This window comes from Piliocolobus tephrosceles, chromosome 14 (assembly GCF_002776525.5).
Source record: "Piliocolobus tephrosceles isolate RC106 chromosome 14, ASM277652v3, whole genome shotgun sequence".
NCBI classification, from domain to species: domain Eukaryota; kingdom Metazoa; phylum Chordata; class Mammalia; order Primates; family Cercopithecidae; genus Piliocolobus; species Piliocolobus tephrosceles.
In genome coordinates, this window is record NC_045447.1 from 73,906,902 (window position 1) to 73,931,507 (window position 24,606).

The window sequence follows — 24,606 nt, forward strand, 5'->3', positions numbered from 1 at the left end:
AACTCTCAATACTATCACATTAGTGATACCAACTCTCAATACTATCACATTAGTGATACCAACTCTCAATACTATCACATTAGTGATACTAACTCTCAATACTATCACATTAGTGATTAAGTTTAACATATGAATTTATGGGAACACATTCTGATCAGAGCAGTGCATTAATTTTTTCTTATAGAAAGGGTCATATATTTAAAGTTTCAAAACATAAGTATATTTATTCACTTCATCTCTTTAATAAGTGCCTTCTTAGGAGGGCCTATATGCTGCTCAAGAACCTCTTTCCTAATAACGCATCCTAAGGTCTGCTTGCTTCTGCAGAGCTTGCTTGGACTAGTTGCTGAGCCTTGGTTTCCTCATCTGTATAATGGGATTATTAATAGTACCTACTTCCTACAATTACTAGGAGGATTAAATAAACTAACATATGTAAAGCACCTGGAAGAGTGCCTGGCACCAAGAAAATGTATAATAAATATTGGGAATTGTTAAGATTATCTTTAGTGTTATGCATTTTATTACTACTACAGATAGACCCTTTTAACTGCAGATGAAATTTCTTTGGTGTGTGATCTATGGAAAAATTAATAATATCCAAATGAGAAAACTGCATGTATTTGAAGTTTTCTGTGATGCAAAAGAAAACACTGGTGCTTGATAAATGGAAACAAGACCCATAATAGCATTACAAATTTTAACAGGGGTAAGAATCGATTCTTTTAAATGGAAATTCAAATATTTATCATCTGCTGTTTGATTTGCAAAACAGGAACAATTCAAAAAAATCCAAGCATAAGTAATATAGATGATGTTACAATAACTTGATTATTTGTGAGATGGGCAATTTTACCTTTAAGATGAGAAAGCTGCTAACATGGAATCACCACCCATAAGATAAATCCACTGAAAAACAAATAAATAAAGACAAGAAACTACTGCTATTCCTTCTGTAATGTTATCCACCATTTGCCACCACACTAGTGCTCTGTGTTTCAGTTGTGCCTTAGCCTCTCTTCTGCAGAGTATTCTGTGAATAAGTCTATAGCAATTCATTTAAAACAGCTGTCAGCACATGTTAACATATTCTCCAATTTCACATTGTACCCATGCTGTAAAATATCTTTTTCTTTTATTTTTTTGGGCAGAGGGCCTATCTGGTAACCGGATGTATTTTCAATAAGTAAAACAAAACCAAATAAACCTAGGAAAATATGTTAATACAATCTATCCAACATTTTCTATTGGAATGTTAGTTATAGTGGATATAAATGTTCCATTTGAAGTTCTAACATCAAAACAATTACAATTATTTCACCCAATAAAGAAGTCCTTTGATAGCTGCTGTGTGCTCCTCCCCATATTACCTCAATAAATATGATCTCTTTTTCTCCCTCTGGATTTCTCTCCCCCTCTTTCCCTGTCACTAGTGAATAGTTTATTGGCACCTCATGTTTGTTTTATCTTGCTCTTGAAATTCTATTTAAGGTACTAAAGGAAATTTATTAGAATGTATACCCCATCCCTTAAAAAACTCATTTAAAAAAAAAATCCCATCCAATTATTGGTTGAGTTCATTTTTCTCACACTCTTCATCAATCATTGATTTAGGCTAATGGCATGGTTTCTGTAGCATTTTCACTTTTTCTGTTTTCAAGTTAGTTGTTTACAACTGTGATGAAGTTTAATCATTTTATTTCAGGGTACTTTTTAAAAAAATACATTAAAGCATTTCTTTTTCTTTTTCTTTCTTTTTTTTTTTTTTTTTTTTTTTTTTTTTTTTTTTTTTTTTTTTTTGAGGAGCAGTGAATAGACAAGTTTTTATAGCTTAATTTGTTTTAAATAGAAAGCTAGATAGCACTTAGCCTGGGAAATCTGGGACAGTTTCACAGGATGCTTGCAGTCTTTCTAAGAGCTATCTAATTACAGCTGTGTAAATGGCATCTTTCTCTTACATGTAGCCAAGCAAGTGCTGTTGTATCTCTTACTCTCCAGCTCCTACCTTAGACTATACCTGCTGATGTTTCTTACCCAGAAAAGAGAAAAAGCATTGTTAAGGGCTGGCTGGCTGTGTTGTTCTTTACTTTACTCTTGTTCTCAGAAAGCTAATCGAAGAGTAAAATCAGAAAGCTCTGGGAGTGAGTTTATTTTTATCTCTATTGTCTTTAGTTCATTGGAGTTTTTTTTTTTTTTTTTTTTTTAATTGTACATCTATGTAGCTTACTCTAATGAATCTACCCTTCATTACTCTGAGGCTGTAGATAAACCTACATCATCTATGGTTCTGTTGTTAGAATGTAGATACAGGTAGTAAATTGCTGGGAAATTGTAAAAGAATTATTTTTATCCTGTCTGATAATTTTTTTTAAATGGAGAAGCTAAAAAGGGGCCTTCCAGATTTGGAATTACTTTTTATCAGTAGGGTATTTAAGAATAAGCAGGCTTTTTTCCATTTTTACATCAATCATAATAATAACTAAAATCCATATGACATTTTGGAAATTTCAGATGTATTGATTCATTTAATTCTCACAGAGGTGTTGGTTCCAGGACTTTTTGATCATGATATTCATATTAATGATGAGGAGACTGAGCATCGGAGTGTTTCCTACACATAGAGCTTCTGTAGTCATGTCTCATGCTTGATTGTTGACTACTTCATTGCTTGATGAACCTCTATAGTAATTGCCTCCTTATTAGTATAAAGCTAATTGGACCATAACTCCATGATGTGGCTGAAAAGTTAAGCTTCAGTGGCCTAAGGTCTACTGTATTTTAAGGCAAGTTGCTGTCTAACCAAAAAGCATGCCCCTCTATCACAGGTGCTGATAGTTCCCCAACTCATGTTGCTGATCTTGCAATGTATTCAAAGATGGTTCAATCACCCATCTACTTTCCTGCATCCATTCTCAAAACCCAGCCTCCTCAGCAGTGTGAGGGTATGGAAAATCAAGTAGAGGAAGGCATACGTTAATGAGGAGTTTCTGGTTGGGTTCACATACTCTGAATATCTTCTGTTTCTCCATTATCTCACTGTGGGATTGAGCTACGATGCCCACAGAACAGGCATGCTTTATAAAAAAATTTTGTAGCTGGGCATGGTGGCTCACGCCTGTAATCCCAGCACTTTGGGAGGCTGAGGCAGGTGGATCACGAGGTCAGGAGATTGAGACCATCCTGGCTAACACAGTGAAACTCCGTCTCTACTAAAAATACAAAAAATTAGCTGGGCGTGGTGGTGGGTGCCTGTAGTCCCAGCTGCCCAGGAGGCTGAGGCAGGAGAATGGCATGAACCTGGGAGGTGGAGCTTGCAGTGAGCCGAGATCGTGCCACTGCGCTCCAGTCTGGGAGACCCAGCGAGACTCCATCTCAAAAAAAAAAAAATTTGTATGTTTTGTAGAAACATGGAAAAACTGCAGCTATATCAGGGGATACCCTGGCAAGTAATTGACTGTGTCTTTGCAATAAATGTTTGCTTTATTTGGTGTGTTGCAAAAAGAATCCTTCATGTCACCAGGTCTGATGCAGCCATGTGTGGCTGTCATTGTACAGGCAAAGGGTCGGGGGAAAGGCCTGTGTCCTTTAGAATTTAATCAATTTGCTTGTAAATTTTTATTAGATTTTGTTTTTCTATTTTCTGTTTTCTAGTTTTGCTGGAGATGGCAAAGTAAACATTTTTGCCACATTATTGTAAAAATTTCAGTCTAGGTCTTAACCAGCAATATAGTGTTGTTATGCTTTTTTGTTTGTGTGTTGGAGTACAGGAGGGGACATTATTTATCAAATAAAAGGTAGATTTTGTGCTCTATTGGGTCTTGAGTACTTCTGTCTTACAACAAAGAACAAACTTGTTTGCCAAAAAGCAATTTCTTTTTGACACAGTCGTTACTTCATTAGGGATTTGTAGAACTTAAAGAAAATAAAAGTACCTGGGATTTGAAGCCAAATTGTGAGTTGGAGCAAAGTAAGACGTTCAGCTGAACATTCATCTCCATCTCTGTAGTGCAGCAGCACCCACTGGAGCCACGGTAGGATTCTGCCTTCCCTCCGAGGCTGCCTCTTAGTTATTCTCACCCCCTGAAGTCCAAGGAGAGCTTCTTTGCATGGACAGACCACCTAGTACCACTACTTCCTCTTGTTTTCTGTTTATTTTTTGCCCCATCAGGTTCCAATCAAGATGTGAAGTAGCAGCCTCACTGAAAAATCTCATCTCAGCACATCAAAGGTAGCAGCAATAGGAATCAGCTTGAAAGAGCATCAGAGTGCGTTCCTACCTAATCTGAGAGACACAAAGCCTCTATTTATCTTAAAATAACCTCACAGAGATTTCTGAGTCCAAGAAGGTTGAGTATAGCACAGAGAGACACCTTATTTTAGAACTGAAAAGGACTGGAGGGAATCAATTTGTCCAACACATCTTGTTTAGCAAATAAACAATTACAGGTCTGGACAAGTTGAGTAACTGGCCAAAGATCACAGAGTAAACTACCAGCAGCCCTAGACAGGAGTCCAGGTTTCCTGGTCAGTTTCTCTAAATTCTTAGCAAGTGCTTGGTATCGTCCCAAGACTTTAAAATGCACACACGACTTTACCTACAGTGTAATGTGATGCAAAATTGCGAACATTCCCCTTAGGATTACTTGATTTCATGTAAAATAATTCATGTACTATTTTGCATCCTGCCTTTTCACTTAACGTAAGGGCTTAAGGCTTTATTATAAACCCCTCATCGTTATAAACACTGCTTCAACAAGAGACAAGAGACATCTTTTCAAATCAAATTATCTTCTGACCCCAAAAATCAAATCCATAGCAAGTTGGGTGATTTTTTTTTTGTTTGTTTGTTTGTTTTTTCCTTCTTGGTGGCTTTAAAAAATCCACATGACCCCATTATTCAAAGTCTATATCCAGGCTCATTTTTCCACTGAAAACCGTAACTAGCAATCAACAGCAAATAAAATGAGAGCCTGAAACTTGCCTGATTCTGTTCAAATAGCTGTATGCTATAGCTTGTTGTGCATGAAGAACAACAGAAGCACAGCTCTACCAATCATTCCCTTCATCACAACCTCTGTCACTTTTACAGGCTTGCATTTACAGCCAGGTCTAGTTAGTCCAGAACACAAAGACCCAGTATAAAGCATGTAAGTAATATTTTTTAATTCCACAAGAAAGAACAGTTCGTTAACTGAGGAAATACACTTTAACACAGGAATGGAGCATATTAGTGTAATATGACGTTAGAGGGTCTAGCCTTAGGTTTCTCGTGTGTAAGATTAGAAGACTAAACACTTATTTACAGCGTTAGAACTATTGACATCACTGTTATTGATTAGAGAATGTGCATGAAACAGTGCATGAGAAATCATGAAAACCCACTCCGTTTTATAAATGCAGTAGAGCCATGGACTCCTAGGAAAGAACCAGTCTTAGAGGTAAGCTGTTCTTGAACAAAGACACTAAGACCAACTGACTCCAAGAGAGTTCCTGCAACAGGGCCAGTGTGTTCTAAGATTTTGCCTATGACGAGCAGAAGGCAAACATCTTTACATGTTCCTGTTGTTTTAAAAACTCATTCCCCAACCAAAAAACAAACAGAAAACCCAAAAAGCAAATCAAGCACTGTTATTCTGGTATTGGAGGAAGATCTCCATGACTCCAAGAATGAAAAGCAATCACCTAATGTGTAATAATTCTATACTCTTTCAGTACTACATTTCTTTTTCTTTTTTTCTTTTCAGTACATTTCAAGTTATATTTCCATCCGTCATAACCCCAAAGGAATTAAATTAATTCTCACACACTTCTCTTGGATTAGAAGTGCACTATGATTAATGTTGCATTAGCAGAAGCAAATCATTTTTTGGAAAAGGCAGGGAATTGAAAATTAAATAAACAAATACGCACTACTTAGAGAAAGTCACCCCCAAAAAGTGAAAGAATGTTAGATCTGGCCTTCCAGCAGAAACATCCTAATCAAGAACTACTGAAGAAGCGTTTCATGGCACCAAAACATTTGGAAAGCAGCATATTGTTTATTTTCACAGTGTTGGTTGAAAAGTCTTTCTAAATATGTCGCATTAAAAGCCAGAGTCTCATCTACTTGAAATGGACTGCTGATTAACTTTAGCTTCCAATCTGGGGTTAATATTTTTAGGACAAGCCACCATCCTTTCTAAAATTTTTTCTCCTTCATCTTTCTGCACAGTGCGTTATATTGGGTTGTAGAAATACAGTACTCACTAGATCTTAGAGCTTCTGGAGAACATAGCCATCTCTCATATCTCCACATTGCAGAGGACCTGTGAGAGAGAACTTACTTACCCGAAATGTCTTTTCACCAGAGTGGGTAAAGAGATTTGCCAGAAGGAGACTTTCATTCCATGTACTACCTTCTTACAAATAGGTATCAAAATATAAGAGGAACCTCAGCATTATTTTCAGGATATAAAATATTGGCTTGATAATTTGCTCTACCAGCTATTTGATTTTGTTTTCAATTACCTCTTTTTCAAAATATTAATTCTTTCTCATTTATTGAGACAGAGTATCTTGCTCTGTCTTCCAGGCTGAAGTGTGGTGGTACAGTCATGGCTCACTGCAGCCTTGACTTCCTGGACTCAAATGATCCTCCTACCTCAGGCTCCCAGGTAGCTGGGACTACAGGCATGCACCACCACATCCAGCCAAGTTTTTAGTTTTTTTGTAGAGACAGGGTCTCTTTACCATGTTGCCCAGGCTTGTCATGTCCTGTTCTCAAGAAATCTTCCTGCCTCAGCCTCCCCAAAGTGTTGGAATTATAGACATGAGCCACCACGCCAGCCTAATTTTTTATTTTTGTTTTTTGTAGAGACAGGGTCTCACCATGTTGCTCAGGCTGGCTCAAACTCCTGGGCTCAAGTGATCCTTCTGCCTCAGCCTCTCAAAGTGTGGGGATTACAGGCATGAACTACCACACTTTGTCCAATTCCTAAATTCTTAAAGCATTTAGTGATAGTATTGATTCCTGGTGCCCAGTAGTCTTAAGGCAACATTTTTGTATTCTTATCCTGGGAATTGCAATCATTATTCAGTAGCAGCCTACCCCCTTCTTATAAAACAAAAGAGAATTTATTCAAAATTGAGCAGTATGCAAAAAAATCCCAATTCATTACATATTAACTGATTAACATTTTTTCGCAAAGAGAATTGGATGGGTCTGATTCACTGTCTTTAGGAATGATTCTCGTGTGCATCTTCTCCGTCCTCAGATGCATTGTTCAGACACATTTGCTTTCCTTGATAAGGGGGGATGTGGCACAGGGCCCAGTTGATGAATCTTCTGAGTCATTTAGCCCAGATTTCTCCATTCTGATTTTTCTTGGAAAAAAAGTTTTCTGTATATTGGCAGCTGAGTGAGGCACTTAGCCAGAATCCTTTTAATCAATTCTTTAATGTTGCTAACTGCTAAATTAAAATTTTGGAAGTGGGTTTTTCCTGTTAGATGGATTCATTCTTGGCTCAGAACCAAATCGTATGGATAGGTAAGATGTGTGTACGTCCCAGTGTTTGTAACCTGAGAATTTTATTTAACCTGTCATTTGAATCTACAGTAATCTGGTGTTGGGGAGGAATAGGATCTTTATCAACAAAGGGCTGCCAAAACCCCAACTGCTTCTTGAGTAGCTGTAATAGATGAATAATGTTACAACCAACCACGCATTTCAAGTTTTGCTCAAAAGGCTTTTCAGCTAATGCTGGTGGTAATTCATATCCATGTGTTCATCTCAGAGTGCGGTAGTTTCCATCTGACTTTTATTACCTTTCTTGAGAGGATCAACTTTACAGCTGGAATCAGAAAAGCAGTCAAAGTCATTGCAAGTGGCAATCAGTGAAATATAACAATTTTAGCTTGGGAACATATGTTTCATTATAAAGAAAAAAAAAATGGTTACCCTATAATTCCAAGACTCGTATTTCCCAGGGTAGAAGGGATCATGCACAAGTTCTAGTGTACCTCCATATCATGCTGATATTCCTCTAAAGTGCTTATTCCCCGCTACAGATAACCAGCTCATGACCTTCCAAGGAAACTTAACTCCCTTTTTGATTCTGACCACTTGAAAATGCTTTATTGTTTCTGTAGTTACATCTTTCAAAATTTAAAACTTGGAACTCAACAGAGTAAATCTAAACCTCTCTTCTTCTCACAGGCAGCTCTCATCCTAAATCCTACCCTTTCCTTTGCTAGGCTATAGTATACATTCTTTCTCATATGGAGTAACTTTGATTCCCTTAATCACTGTGGCTACTCTACTTGGAAGAAGCTCAAATTTGCCTCTGTCTTTCTTAAAGGCATGTGCTGATGGAAAACTAGGCTTTAAATCACAATATCTACATTAAATTACATCTCTGCTACTGATTACATGTTGGAACTGGGGCAAATTATTTACTCTTTTTTTATCGCTAGGGTAGCAAAGGTGAATAAAAGAGACGTGGTCAAAACAGGCAATAAGTAAATTAACAAACAAGTAAATATATAATTACAACCTGTAATCAGTAGTATAAAAGGGCTGTCAAGGGACTTCTGATGTCTCAGGATACTCCAGGGCAGACCTTCTGGGATGGAGGCTGGGTGTTTTATGATGGGAAGGAGACAGAGTATATTCTAGGATGTGGATTGCACTAAGGGGGGAAATAAATGTTTTCTAATCATTGAAGCAGGCCAGTGTCTAGAGTTTTAAAGGCAAGGAGGTGAGTAGAATGAGATGAGTCTGGGAAGTTGCAGAGCTTTGTAAGCGATGTTCAGAGTTTGGATTTTAGTTGAAGTATAAGGGGAAGCCATTGTTGGGTTTAAAGAAGTTACAGTGTCTGAAATAAATTTTTTAAAATTGCTCTCAGGGTAGATAGAGAACAAACTGGAGAGGACAAAAGTAGAAGTTCGATATCCAATTAGGAGGCAGTTTTTGTAATCCAAGAAGTTCATGTGCTGCTTACAACAAATCATGAGTTTTAAATGAGAAGCAATGCTTTACGGAGGTCAAGACGCATACGAGTAGCCTATGATTAAACCTGACTCCACGAGTTTGAGCAGCTTGCTCAAGTTTCTTTAACTTCTTTGCACCTCGGTTTTCTCCTGACAGGACTCATGACAGGACTTACTGCAGAGTTGTTGTAAATATTAAATGAGTTTACATATAAGTTTCCTGTTAACTAAATCTACAAAGAATTTTTCACTATTATGGTGTGTTCCACCCTATTTTGTATTTTCAGACTCAGGCATTCTTTTATCTCGTTTTTGTCTGGGAAGCACATGGGTGAGGAATGTTACCAGATTATTTATTGTTCTTTGCAAACTATTTCTTTGCCAGTACAACAGAGAAAACCAACAACCAGTGAAAGAAAAGTAATTCTATGGACCTTCTATTGTATTTTTTCTTTGTCATATTATGAAGACCTGACACTTTTTTTCAATACATTTTTTTTCCATGATGGTTCTAATAGGACCTGTTTTTTTAAATCTTGCTTAAAACCTGACCTTCAATATATTGTGACTCCTCTAGTGTAAGGTGGAACAATAAGATAACACTGCCATTAGGTCATGTCCCAGGCTATTTCCTCTTGTGATGTGCTCACCTGGTTGAATAACACTCCTTGTTTTCCAGGGATCCCAGGAAGTGACTATGTGAATGCCAACTACATAGATGGCTATAGGAAACAAAATGCCTATATTGCAACACAGGGATCTCTCCCCGAAACATTTGGGGACTTTTGGAGAATGATATGGGAACAACGGAGTGCCACAGTTGTCATGATGACAAAACTAGAAGAAAGATCAAGGGTAAGAATAAGTATCCACCTCTTTCATTTTAAAACTTTTCCCTCAGAGCCCCTATGTTGCATATTTTATTCTGTTCGGAATCTAACCTTTCCCTAAGGCTTAACTTTCTAACAGATACTAATTATGAATGGGCATCAACAACTCTAATTAAACCATTCTTTAAAACTCCTCTGGGTCTTTTCAAAAAAGAAATTCTCCCATGTTATGATGTGTGTGGTTGCTAAAAGGGGGGAAAAAAAAGGAATATTCACGGGAATAGACAATTTGGTTAGATAAAATAAATATTAACTTGAACCTCTTTCAAAAACACCACTGAACAAGAACCCATGGGCTTTGGGGAGAATCCCACCAATATGTACTTCCACTATTTTCCACTTTGTCTTTCTTATAATCTGCAGCGTAAGACTTAAATTCTGTGAAAGAGGCTCTTGCTTAAATTATTCACATTAGTATAAATTAAGTCAGGGCAGCTGGAAAAATGATGTGGCTAAATACACGGCTGAGAAAACACATAAATGCATAGAGGGCGTTTTGCTAGTTTAAACTTCCCCAAAATGAGTAGATTTAATAATGGAGTCATTGCTTGGTAAGGTCCAAGAAAAGAGTTTTATTCATCATATGGGTCCAATATTATGGTGCATGGCACATTAGTTAAATGCTGTTGGTTTGAAGGACTAAAAAATACTGGGTAAGCAGTGTACCATATCCCTGAGGACATGTGCACATATTGTAGCATCTGAAGAAAATCAACCTTTAACCTTGAGAAATTAATGAAGGAATCTCTGAAACTTCATTGAAGATAGTAGATACTTTCATTGAAGAATGGGGACATTCAAGACAGAATTTGAAACCACAAATGAGAGGTCTCTTTTACTGTGGTTATAGTAGTCTCAAAAAGGATATTTATAAGGAAGAGAGCCTGATTCCCCATTTACTGTGCGAGAGTTGAGGTTCTGTAAATGTCCTTCTAAGCTCAACATGTGGCGGTTTCTCTAAGCCTAGGTGGGTATATGAGGGACAATTTAAAAACTGCCCAAGAGATTTATAAGGGAAAAGCTCAGACAGAAAAATACTAAAAAGCCACAACTGTAACCTCAAAGGTGGGAAATCAAAAGCAGTGATAAATGGTTGGTTTAGCAAAATTGAAAAGCAATTAGATCTTTTCAAAGCATCTGAATTGTATAGAGATGTTGAAATATTGTCTAAAATGGGAATTAAGATAAACATGACGCTGAAGACAAATATCTGTCATACTTTACATGCAAACTGCATTCAAAAGATGTAAATGGATCTGTTACCGATTTGTACTTAAGGTAACTCCTATATAGCAAGCAGTTTCTTTAAAAACAACTCCCCCTCCAAGCGATCTTGGATATAATAGTTAATAACTATAATAATGTCTAACATATTAGGTGCATTGATATGTCAAAACAGCCCTTTTCAAGAAACACTACTATGACCTCCAGTTTCCATATGAGTACACTGGGGCCCAGAAAATTACAGAAGCTTTGCCCAAGGTCATCCAGTTACCAAGGTCAGGGATAGGAATTGAAGACAGACCGTCTGGCTCCAGAACACACGTGCTTCACCATCAAGCCATACTGCCTGTTGACACTTCTGTGAAGCTGAGACAGCTGAACTATTATATTACGGCATGCATGTAAATCCAACCTACCCAGTCTGTTCTGCCTGGAGATAACTGCTGGTAACAAGCAGTCATTTGCAAAAGCTGTTTTCAGTAAAACACACATTTTATCTTGACACTGCAGGCCTTCATTAAACTGTGCACAGAAACTTGTTTTGAAATAACCAAATGAAATTCTGCCCCTTTTCTCCCTAATTGCTTCTAATAATAAAGTTAGTTCTAACTTGCCCCACTGCCACTGCAACATCTGATGGTAATGAGCAGTTCTTGGCGGAAGGCATTGTGACTTAAATACCTACAGTTTATCTTTCTGTTGCAGGCTACCTTCTCCTGCAACCCCCCTCAGCCAGAGGAACTTATTTGGAAGTTGCTAAATGAACCTCTGTTTGCTCCCTTCATTAATTACTCTTTGCTCTTGGAAGTTGGCTTTCTCCTTTGTTAAATGGCCTAAGGAGGCCAATTAAAGTGCTGTCTTGTGATTTTTATTCTGTGGTGGTTCAGCCTGTACCCAGATTTGTGATGACCTGCATAAGCCAATAGGCGGTTGGGTAGTCTCAGCCGCCATCAATCTGACAATACATATGAGCCCTGGCCCCCAGGGTCCAAAAGTCCTTTGTTCTCCAGTCTAGAACACTTGGGACTAACTGACCAAATGTCCCGGAGAGATTTAACAAAGCAGTGGAGCTTCCTATTATCTCATCTGCTTTTCCATCTGCCTCCCTCCCATCATTCCGATCTCACCCTTTCCCTATCCAGTTGCTCTTTTACCTAAAGTAGCAGGAAGAAAGGGGAAGGCATTCCTGGATTCCCAAACAAGAGCTTGAATTGGCTTTCCCTATAAAAACAGGGTTATAAATAGGGGTAAGTTGTTAGTTGAAATCTATAGCTCCAGACTTTAGGAACGTGGTGGGTTCTGTGGGCTGACCTTGGGACTCAGTGAATTCTCAATTCCCAGCAGCCAGCTTCAAAGCAGACATTGGAACTAGCCAGGCCCTATGAGGGGACGTGGCACCATTCTTCCTTATAAAGGGAGGTGGTCCAGGTACTGTAAATAAATTACCTCTCCAAGAGCTGAAGCTTGAAATGTCATTATTTAGACTAAGGCTCAGGTTCTTAAAATAATACTCATTCCCATGGTACATGAAGAAAATATGTGTGTGTGTTATAAATGCTTCTGTGAATTAGAAGTATGCTAGAATCGCCGCTGACCATGGATTTGCAGCAAGGAAGAGAGGAGAAAAGGAAAGAGAAGATAGCTTGATATTACACAAGACCGCATGGGGATACCACCATGAGAGAGGACAGCTACGGGACAGTTCCAAGTAGGGCACTTTGCAGTCACATGTCTGAGTTCAAATACCAACTCTTGCCCCTAGCTGTGTGACAATGAGCAAGTTTACTTGACTCCTCAAATTCTCATTTTTTCTTTTTTGGATTATGTGGAAGGGTTATTGTGGATATTGACTGAGACAAAGGATCTGGCCAAGTGGCTCAGTGAGTCTCAAATGGTATTGTTTGGTAAAGCAGTTGGAGGCTTTGCAGTGACAACTTCAGTTTCCCCAAAAGATAGCCTCCAAATAATGCACTTTGTTCCCAACTGAAAAGAGTTTGTTTCTCTGTGGTTGACGATGAATCCTGACCAACCTCTCCATGTCACTGAATATGGTTAATTGTGCCGTTTCCCGGTGTGGCACACCCATGCATTTTAGTCAAGAGGAGAGTGGAGCTCAGACCATTGTTTTCTTTTCCACTTGCTTTCCCCCAAAATAGGATCTCCAGAATAGAGATCAGCCAGGGAACAGACCACAATAGAACATTCTGGCTGCTACATTGACTATAACACAACATGAAAATCATAAGTGATATAGACATGGGTTACATGTAGTGATAAGTGCCACTGAAGATGTTTCCTTATGGTTCAGTCTTACATTCCCTCTCCTCTTTTTTGATTATTTTATGGTGCTAGAGAATTCTCCTGCCTTAGACCCCATCTCTCTTTTCAAGCTTTCTGTTTTGCCACAGCCTGGTTCACTTGTTTTTGTTTTTCTTTTAGAGTTAGAGTCTTACTCTGTTGTCCAGGCTGTAGTACAGTGTTGTGATCATAGCTCACTATAATCTAAAATTTCTGGACTCAAGCAATCCTGCCTGAACAGCAGGGACTACAGGTGCACAGCACCACCCCCAGCTAATTTTTAATTTTTTGTAGAGACAGACTCTCACTTTTTTGCCTAGACTGGTCTCAAACTCCTGGCCTGAAGCAGTCCTTCCACCTTGGCCCCGCAAAGTGTTTGGATTGCAGGCTTGAGCCAGCCCGTGCCTGACTGGCTCATTCTTAAGTTGTCGCTCAGGTCTGAGGTTTATCAGCAGTGCTCATATTAATACCTTTGGTGGTTTAGAATAGCTCACTGAGACAAAAGGCTGCTGGGTTCCTTAGCAGGTGTTAGAAGTTTCACTAGCATCTGTTTTGAGCACTGATCATTCTTAGTATTTGCATGGCTAAAGAAACCCTTGTAAGTGTGAAGTATGATTAGGACTTAAGTTGATTAATCGAAAACAAGAGTTCTTTGATTTTCAAATGTTATTACTTCCCTTCAAATGTGGCCTTTAAAGAATTCCAGACTTAACTGAGAAGACTCTTTGCCTATTGTATACGTTCAGCTATCAACCCTGAAGGAAAAGTATAAGTTGAATATTTCATATGAGTTTCATTAGGGTACATAAAGAAAAAAACAATGGGCCGGGTGCAGTGTGGCTCACGCCTGTAATCTCAGCATTTTGGGAGGCCAAGGGGGGGGGCAGATCACCTGGGGTCAGAAGTTCCAGACCAACCTGACCAACATGGAGAAACCCCATCTCTACTAAAAATACAAAATTGGCCAGGCATAGTGTCACACGCCTGTAATCCCAGCTACTCTGGAGGCTGAAGCAGGAGAATCGCTTGAACCTGGGAGGCAGAGGTTGTGGTGGGCCAAGATTGCACCATTGTACTGTAGCCTGGGCAACAAGAGTGAAACTCCATCTCAAAACAACGACAAAAACTAAAACTAAAAACAATGATAGAAGCTGGAGATTCTGAAGAGAAAGCATGACTGCTGCCTGAAACACACAGATCAGTTTAAAGCTGTTGTAGAATGTACTGTGTAATATGAAATACCGTTAGTGGGTTTTTTTCCCCCACAGTTTCCATCTTTATTGCCAAATCCTCTCAAGTTTTGCGTAGTCCATTGATTCTGTAGCAAGTCATTCTAGTGCCCTAGAATGTGGTTTCTAATTGTTTCCATGTTTCATAACATGCCAATAAGCACACGAATTGGTCTGGGCAACCACATGGAAGGAGGAAAATGTTTGGAAAAAATGAAGCACTTTGTAGGGAAAGTAAAATGTATACAGCTGGGATTTCCACTCCAAGGATATTATTTGTGGATGACTGGGGCACAAGATGGCATCTATGAGATGGGATTTGTCTGCTTTTTTAGGTGTATATTAAATTATTATTTAGTTGTGATCGTTCACCTTTTTCCCTTCATCTATCTCCTCTTGACTGTTTCTCTCTTACTCTGTCTTCCATCTTGAAACACAGAACACAGAGGGAATGTATCAACCTCATGCTTAGAAAGTTCTTGAGTAACCATGATTAGTGTTAGAAGTTGAAAGGCTTACTCAGGGTTAGAGTATATCTGACTTTCATTTCACCTCTGCAGCCTGCCTTCATTCCTTGCCCATAGTAGAGTCTCATTATTTATCTTGCCTTGCAAGCTTTATAGTGGGGGTTGATTCACTTAAAGAGGTTTGTAAATGTACTTAGTATTATAAATGTTGGAGGTGGGGAGTGAAATTTTGACACTTAACAAATGGGTCATGATTTTGATTGTAATCCAGTGTGGGTTGTGTCAATTCGTAGTGAAAATATAGGGCTAGAAATGAAAAATTCTATTCTGGGTTTCCAAGCTATCTTAAGTCCCATTTTCTGTTTCCAAATAGGGAATCATACAAACCAGATGATGCCATACATTAGTAAAGCAGATCAAATGTTTTGTGCATCGTGACTTGACTTGTATCTTAGGCCAAAAAATGGGAAAATTCCTGCCCTACTAAATTTTGTGGTTTGTGCCAAAGAATGGAGGTTAGATGCTGTCAGGGCCAAAGGGACTGGGCTGGTGTTAACTTCATTTTGTTAACACTTTAGAGAACTTGACATTTGGCTGGTGGAACACTTCTGACCTAATGATCACTCACTCCTCCTCCTATGTCTTCCTTAGTCCTTGAATGTCACCTTAGTAAACTTCCCCTAGCACAAAGTGAAGGTGAGATGGAGACATATTCACATTTTGTTCTGTGGCTAAGGGGGCAGTTCTGAGCATGAAACAGCAGAAAAAGAGATTGTGCTCAAACATTTTTTTTCTTTTCCTATAAAACAAAGCTTGAGATTCTTTTCAGATTGTGAGATCCTTTTGGGTTAAAATTTGACAAAATCCCATTGAAGATTATAAATGGCAGTGCTATTGTTTTCATTGCTGTTATCGGTTTTGGAAAGCCCAGCCTTGGCCAGTGGCAGACTAATTCTTGGCCCTTTGGGTTTGTCAAGGTTCGGTAAGTTTAATGGAGAGCAAGTGCTTTCCAAATGCCAGGTCTGTGTCCTTTTCCAAATGGAACTGGAAGCACCAAAGGCCGTGAACATTTAATTTCTCAAACTGCGGCCTAAAGCGCTGCCTATCTAGGGCAACAGAAACTGCTTTTTTGTTTAAGCAACTTTAGGACCAGCAGCACAAACATTGCCTTTGGAGTCTACATGATGTATGGGATTGTTTTGAAAGTGGTGGATACTTAATGTAAATAGGACGCTGGCAACAAAAAGAATGATGCTCGTGTTGGCAATCTAAAGGATGTTGGGGTCCTTATCTAGCAAGTTCCACACTCTTGGTTTTCTCTTGTCAGCAGACACAGTGTCAGATAAAACAGAAAGAATCCCACCAATTTCTTGCTGTTTGTTAGCTTTCTGGACTATCTACCTTCTTTCCCCACCCCACCTGCTCTACTTAGAAAGGCAGCCGACAGATTCTGGCTCAAAGCATTCCTCTTAAAACCAGTTAGAGTCCTCATGGCCTGAGTAAAGAGTTGGAATGGGGGAAGGAGATGCAACTTTGCTCCTGATGACTTTGTACAAAGCCTCTCTCATTCTCTGCATTCATGTCTGTGGTTCTCCTGTGCTGGATTAGGTCTCATTTCTAAGGTTTTCAGAAGTATGTATTAATCTCTGTTTACTAGTGTTTAGGGTCCAATGTTTGGTTTTTCTCTATTCTTTATGAGCAGAATGTCCAGAAAGGCTGATGTTCAACTGGTAAATACCCAACATAGTTGTACTGGTTGTTAAAATATTGAACTGCATTGATACTGACTGGTACCTATGAATTATATATTTATTGAAACACTGAGTCATCCAATGATATTGTTTGGAAGAGGTGACACTGGAGTGAAAGGCAACTGCTGAGTAGACCAAGGCAGAAGCAGAGGTGGCTGTAGGGCTATGTGGGGCACCCAGGTGCTCCTCAGGAGTGATTATGTCTGAGGTGGATACTCTGAGGACTCACCGCATGTGGGAAGAGCTGATATCAAAGTGCTACTTGGCCATGAGAAAGAGGCACCTCACACTGTTCTGCTCTGGTTAGGACAAAGTGCCAGAAACTTGAGACCTAATGACTTTCAATTTAATGGGGAAAGTCATTGGAAAAGTTTACGGCAGCTCCGTATGTCAACTTCTGGCAGACACATCAAACAAAAGGGAATAACTTTTTTAAAATTAATAAGCAGTTAGGAAAGTGTGTGAATGGTTCAATGAACTGGTAAGCAATTTTATGATATGTAATTTGGTTTATTTTGAGAATAATATTTTTCAACTTTATGGCTGTATATATGAAAAGCTGCACTGGTGGTCAAATGCTTTAATAGCACTCTCATTTCAAATATTGTACTGCCTCTTTGTCCTCCACTAATTAGTGTTAGTAAAGATATAATAAAATGGGGGAATACACAAACCAGACTGACTACCAGTTGGGAATAGATATAGCCGAATATTGATTGAGTGCAGAGAACTACACTGTTGTTAAAAGAGAATCACTGAGATGCTCTCTGTCCTTATTATGGAAAATCAAGTATTCAATCTGGTCTTAAAAATTTCCAGAATAGTTACTATAACCTGTAGAAATAAATAGTTCAGCATTTAATTTTTCTGCCCACTAAAATTTCTGATATTTATCTAAAACTTTCCTTCATTATAGTCTCCCTCATTCAGTGGGTATTGGCAAAAGGGTACCAACATTTCCTTACTCCCAAAAATAACTTTGACTTGTGTTATCTGAAGTTAGCCTGCTTGTCCATTCGTTACAGAATACTAATGAACAACCACTGCCCAAACTTACTAGGTATGAATTTACAGTCACTTTTAGCAACAGTTATGGTGCCCCATGTATCATTTATTGCCTATTCTAAGTCTTTCTTTGGCTAAATAATCTGGTCCAAAGCAGACTTTTCAAAGTACCGTGTGGCAAATACGTTTTGGAATAGCAATGCTACAGCCCTTTGGAGGTATCAGTTTATTACAGTTGGAATTCTGATGCCTTGCCATGTTGCCATGCTCAGTAAGTCTTTATTAAATTGAGATGAGGAGGTTTTGTTTTCAGAAAGTTTTAGACTATTTAAAAATAAGCCAATCTAGACCACAGTTAATTGATTATAAAGTTGGTTACCACTCATTGAGTGCCTGCAATATGCTGAGCACTCCCAAGATAAGCTCTATGGGAATAAAAATAGCCTAGAACGAGAGCCCTTCTCCCAAAGTATGGTCAGCAGACCTAATGGATCAGCTCCTACCAAATATTTGCAATGACAAGATTTTTTAAAATACATTTAAATATGTTTCATTATTCCATCAACTTGATTTTGATAGTTTGTCATGAAAGAGGTAAAATAAAGGAATTCCATAGCATAAATTTAGCAATCGTCACCCTGTTCTTTCCATAATTATAGAAAAATGAAAGCTTCACTTAGGGGTAATAACTTTGTGATAATACAAAGAAATGCCTCCCCCAAATTTAGCCACAACTCTAAACTGTCTCAGTTGAAGCTTCAAATAAAGTTGCTGGGTGATATTTCTAAACCACAGCTTGAGTGACAAGTTCTGCTGCTCTTCTTTTCCACCTCAGAATTGAACACATACTCTTCTCAGAAGAGATTGGGGCCCACATAGATTAAGGGAATTGTTTCGTATCTCAGAACCACCTATTTGGAGAACTAGGAGGTTTAAAATCACCCCCACTTAAGTCAATAAGACTGATGGGTTGAGGGCAGGGTCTGGGTCTTATCTCACCTCAGTGCCCCACAACTGCTAACACCTTGCTTTGCACCTAGAAAATCCTAAGCCAATATCTGCTGAAATTAATAACATGTTCTTTTTTTCACACTTAGATTGATTTAGTTAATTTATAACAACAACCAGACACGCACAAAAATCCAGAATGTCATCAAACTGATAACCAATAATAGCTAGTGTTTGTTGAATGCCTGTTTGTGCCAGCCATTTGGGTTAAGTGTTTTAGGGGCATCATTTTAGTCCCCACAATAGCTCCGTAATGCTGGAGACACTGTTCCCATTTCACAGATGAGGTGGCTAGACTTTGGTCCTGGAAACAGAGAAGCAATTTTCGAGGCATCCAAGGAGACTCTGCCTGACCTTCCATGAATCAGTCCTGAAGGTCACTTGTATCCATTCTAAATCAATAGAAAAAGGCAAAAAACAGTATTTGTATTCAGTAATTCCTGCCTTCTAGTTCTTATGTACTCAAAGGGAGCTGCCTTCATTTCTCATCTCACAATCAGCTTTATGTGTGAAGCCTAACAAATAGTAACTCTCTCTAGAAATACCTTATGAGATTTTCTCTTAAGAAAATCGAGTAGGGGAAGGGCTGTTGTCAAAAGAAAACATTTTAAGAGAGGAAAATGGAGACAGTTCATTTATACTAGCTAATGAGGAAAGAAAAAATATTTCCGTTGTTCTCCTTTTTTTTCTCGCTATACTTCATACTTGCTTCCTAATGCTGAAATCAGAAATCATATGTTCAGCATATGGCAAAAAATGAGACTTAAAATCATATTTGTCAGCAACTCTAAGCCCTTAAATTCAGCCCTCCAAAATCAGATGAAGGTGTGCAGGCTACTCAGAGAATGAGGTCGAGAAAGGAAGTGCTGAGGTGCTCACCAGCAAAGGGAAAAATGTATTGCTGTCGCTATTCAGATAAGCCCGGGGAAAGCTTCTAATCCCACTGCTGAGGCCATGTGTGTGCATTTCCACATACGTTAGGATATTTATTTTTCATAAGGTCCTTTTGAGATATATTTCCTGAGAGAAAATGGTAATATTTAAATATATCCACTTTAAAAAATTGCTTCTGATTTTTGCAGTTGAGTTTGAAACATTTATTTTTCTTTTGGTAAATAATAAGATTAAAGTGCATTATTCAAATTGAGTACAAAAACAACTTTTTTCCTCTTTTAGCTAGAAATTTGCACAGCGTTTACCCCTTATAGTAATGCTTTGTGGTATTTTTTTTTTTTTTTGTAAAGGGGTCAGAGTCTAAGCCAATAATAGCTGCAGTTTCAAACTTATTACTAGAAATGTGAAGATTAGTATAATTTTAGTTTTTCCTGCATCTTAGGAATGGAGAAGATTTGTAGATGGAGAGTCTTTTTTCCAAAAGTTGTATGAAGGTTGCCTTCTCATTCTTTCCTTCATCTCCTTTTCTTACCTCACGAGAAGGTCTAAATGTAATCAAGTCCCAGTTTTAAAATATAGTTTTATTGAATTTGGTTCAGTGCATTGAACTGACTGTATAGCTGATTTTGTGGCATTAATATGCTGTTTTGTGCATATCATAGTGATATTTGTCCTCAGGGATTTCATTAGTTTATTTTAACCGAAAGGGTTGCTGTCCAGCTGAAATTGTTAAATGATGAATTTTAATTTCTTTCTTGAATCTTCAATTCAACACATTGTTGGCATCTTCTTGAATACTACAGTATGAGGCCTCCAGAGTTCCTTTTGTCCTCTGCTGGTAGACATCCACTTGACATGTATTTCATGGTTTAAAACAAAGCCTTTGGCACAATTTTTGTGATTTTTTTTTTCTCATCTAAATCATGACTGCTGAAGTAGTGTTGGTTCTATTCAGATGGTAGTTTTTGCTAAATATGTCATCAGTGACCTGGGTTTTAGCTTATGGTGAAAGCACATGTAGAGATGCTCATGCCTGGTCACTCTACGTCAGTATTCTCCTTCAAGAATTCGCATTTCCCTGTGTCGTTATCTCTTTGAGTTAGGGCAAATGATATCAATAAACACACAGAAGGCTATTTTGTACAACTAGGAAACACACAAAGTATTTTTTAAATCTTACTAAGGTAAAATTTGTGTCTTATCGTGGACAATTTTTCTTTGTTTTCATCAAAAAGGTGATGTTTGCGTGGTCTCAAAGTTAAAGTCAAAGCATAGGAATGAAACCTTGTGAATTTAATATCTAGCTTAGTATATTGCTGTAAAGTGCTTTTCTTTTTTGTTTTGTCTAGGAAATTCTGTACAGGATAGAACCTCTCCCTTTCTTAGAAGGGCCAATTGTTTCATGGAAAGAGCCCGAATTCTCAGAGGAGCAGATGCTGTCTCTGTGAAAGAGAAAATTACAATATTATTCACAGAATGTTACAAATACTCATATTAAACATAAAAGCAAATCATTATGCAATAATTCTATTGGCTGGACCAAAAAATTTCTAGTGTCTCTAATAATAATGCTTTATTGCCTTTTTTTAAATCGAAAGATTGTGATTTTCTGTTCTTTCTTTTTCAAATAGAAAGGTGTATTCCCTATTTTAAACTACTGCTAGGAGCTTTCTTTACCTAGAGAAATGTATTTCAGTTGGGTTCTCCTAAGAATTACTCCCATTAAAAAAAAGTCTGAGATAGAAAGGGTAAATATAGTCAGACCTATGGCGTTACTACAAAAATATTGTGCTGTGTTTGTTATTTTTCATTATGCTTTTTAATGCCCAACAGACTCATTCAGTAAATTTGAGGCTTACTGCAGACTTGGAATTATTCTTTGTTGTGTGTTAAACTAATTGGGTTGAATACGTTTTATGTGCTTTTGTTCCACTCCACATAGAAATTGTAGATTATTCATCTTGAATGAATTTTAAATTATTTAAACTTTGCACTGTTGGTGTATGACCGTCTGAGACTCTTTTTAAAGAACAGACAGCTCTTTTTCCTGTAGACATTGTAGGTTTAATTTGCTTTAGATACAAATAACATTTATCTTGTGTTAAAAAAAAAAAAAAAAAAGCACATGCTTATGTTGTTTATTATACTTTGATAGATTTTCCAATTATTTCTACTTTTCTTTAAACAAGCATATCTGGAAGTTGTGATAGCTCAAGATGAAAAACCTTATGCCTTTTATATCTTGATGAATTAACACTATCTTACCATGTAGTTTAAATGCCGAAGTGTCATCCTCCCGATGCGATTCATAACGTCTATCCCAGGACAAATCTGTTTTCTTTTCAAGCACACTGAAGTTTCAAATCGCTCTCTCTGTATTTTACCCAACAACAATCTGCAACTTATTTTTTCTCCAGGAAAATTGAATCTGTTACTGTTTAGTATTCCTACCAGTTTGAAAAATGTGGTTTGTATTGGCATCAGAGCAGTAATTTACATATATTGGGATAACAAAAATGCATGCCAGAAAAAGATCAACATAAAACGAAATGCAGAAAAGCTGTTTTCCTTCAACAGCAACTCAAAGCAAAGTTAATAGAGAAATTGACGAGCATTTGCCCTGAATGCGTCACTTGTTTCTTGTAGGTGAAGTGTGACCAGTATTGGCCTAGCAGAGGCACAGAAACCCACGGACTGGTTCAAGTAACGCTGCTTGATACTGTGGAGCTGGCCACATATTGTGTTCGAACATTTGCACTTTACAAGGTTTGCTTTTCATCTTTTTCTCCTCTCTTTACCCTCTCTATTGTTTAAAGAAAGCTTCTTTTGAGAAATCAAATCTCTTAAGGCTTTACTTAAATCTTGATCCCAATGGCAACAGTGAAGAATGAAATAAATCTTCCATTATCACTCAGCCATTTTTCTTCTTGTCTGACGATTTATCAGTAAATATAAAACTCTTGCTCCGAATGAAAGTTTCAGCCAATGAAGAATAGATGAAGAAGAACTAGTTCTTCCTAGAAAATGTGATAGGAGCTCTCCTGGTAGTTAAACTTGAAAAATGTAATGCTTCTCACCTAAGAATTTTGTCTTCCTGCGCAAATATTTGTCATTTACAAATAGCTTGGGGTTTATATCTCCAAAGAGTGTGTCTTCCCAAAGGATATAGGGTGGGAGAAAGGAATTAAAATAGCACATTTTAGCATTACCTCTTCCCTGTTATTCATCATTACCATCTGAGGCTGGGAAAACAGCATTTCAGCTGATACTCCTATTTCACAGAATGGTTCAAGTGAGAAGAGAGAAGTGAGACAATTCCAGTTCACCGCCTGGCCTGATCATGGTGTTCCAGAACACCCTACACCTTTTCTAGCTTTCTTACGTAGAGTCAAAACCTGTAACCCTCCCGATGCTGGTCCGATGGTTGTGCACTGCAGGTAAGAAGCATTTGTTTCACTTGCAGTCAGGAGGTTTCTGAGGAAACAGAAAGCTAAATTGTTTCTCATTGGATGTTTTTGCAACTTTTTGACATTCTGGGATAGTAAATGCCTTCATAAATAACACAGCTCTCTTTTGGTCAAATGAGGCCTATGCTAACATCAGTAGGATGGATTTGACATAGATGCATACTTCCCCTGGAGATAGTAGGTAGCTGTGGTCCTTTGCTATTGTCTTTTCCCAGTGAAGAGAAATAAATAAACACAAAATTAAGTGGGCACATGGCTGTAAATATGTAAAACAAAAAATAATATGTGGGGGACAATTCTTAAAAACAAATTTATATTGTTTGACAAGTTCTTGTAGGCTGAACTGATACAACCTTTTTACTATTTATAGGGAAAAAATTACTAAACAAAATAATATCATACAAGCTTTAGGGAGAATATCTTATTGCTTAAAGATGCCTTCTGCACATTAGTAATATCAAGTCTCATAACATCACTAATTTGATTTTTTTAAAATGTATTTAATAGAATATAAGATCCATAATTTGGAAGGAGTTATTTTATGTACTCAAAGATAATAAGCTTGTATTTTTCTCTTGAAATGTATAGGTTGTATTTTTTGCTTAAGTCTAATAGCTACATCACCACTGAGATTACAATATATTTAAATGTTTATAGGTTTTTAAATATTAAACTGATTTCTTCCAGTTGCTTGAGTTCCTCTTAAGTGTCATTACTAACAGACTACTCAAGCTATCTGGTCAGAGTCTATTTATTACTATATAAATATATAGTACGTATAATTTCATGATAGTTCTTTATAACATGAGAAATTCGAAGATGAGGAAATATTGCTTCTTCCACAGGTAAGTAAAATAGAAGTGTGGGAGTATAGGAAAAACACAAGAAAGCATCTATCGTAAATCAGTTCTATCGTGACTTAATTCCATAGCTCTCTTTCATACCCCATATTATACTATAATATGATACAGTAGACCCTAGAAAAGGGGCTAGTTTTTTAGAAATAGGGTCAATGGATTGATCAGAATAAAAGCAATGAAATTCACCTAGCCAAACCATGCTACACTGCTCATTGTTAAACAATCGGCTGGCAAATTCCAAACAGGATAAAGTTTCTCTTTTCCAGCAAATGTTTTCCTAGATAAAACCAGTAATAACATTACCTTGTGTTTATGTAGAGTATTTTACTAATTTCAAAGCACTCCACTATGCTTTATTTTCTTTGATGTTCATTAACAACAGTACGTTGGGTTAAGAGAATTACGTTGGGTCAAGAGAAGTGAGAGGCTACGCAGGTTGCTTCAAGTACTGATAACTAAGAAGATGATGGCATAATCGGCCTCAAGTCTTATCTAGATTCTTGTTTCCCTATATCTAAGACAGGGTCCTTTGAGGACTGGCCACT

The 24,606-nt window shown here is 37.7% G+C and overlaps 1 protein-coding gene across 1 annotated transcript in view; it reads left to right on the plus strand.

Moving 5' to 3' along the window:
- The window catches only part of PTPRD (protein tyrosine phosphatase receptor type D), a 366,160-nt gene extending 342,985 nt beyond the window's left edge, over window positions 1–23,175 (plus strand). The window contains exons 26-28 of the mRNA XM_031934008.1: window positions 9,648–9,823; window positions 22,381–22,500; window positions 23,017–23,175. Of these exons, the coding sequence (XP_031789868.1) occupies window positions 9,648–9,823; window positions 22,381–22,500; window positions 23,017–23,175 (455 nt within the window). The remainder of the gene's footprint in view (window positions 1–9,647; window positions 9,824–22,380; window positions 22,501–23,016) is intronic.
- The last annotated feature ends 1,431 nt before the right edge of the window (window positions 23,176–24,606 follow it).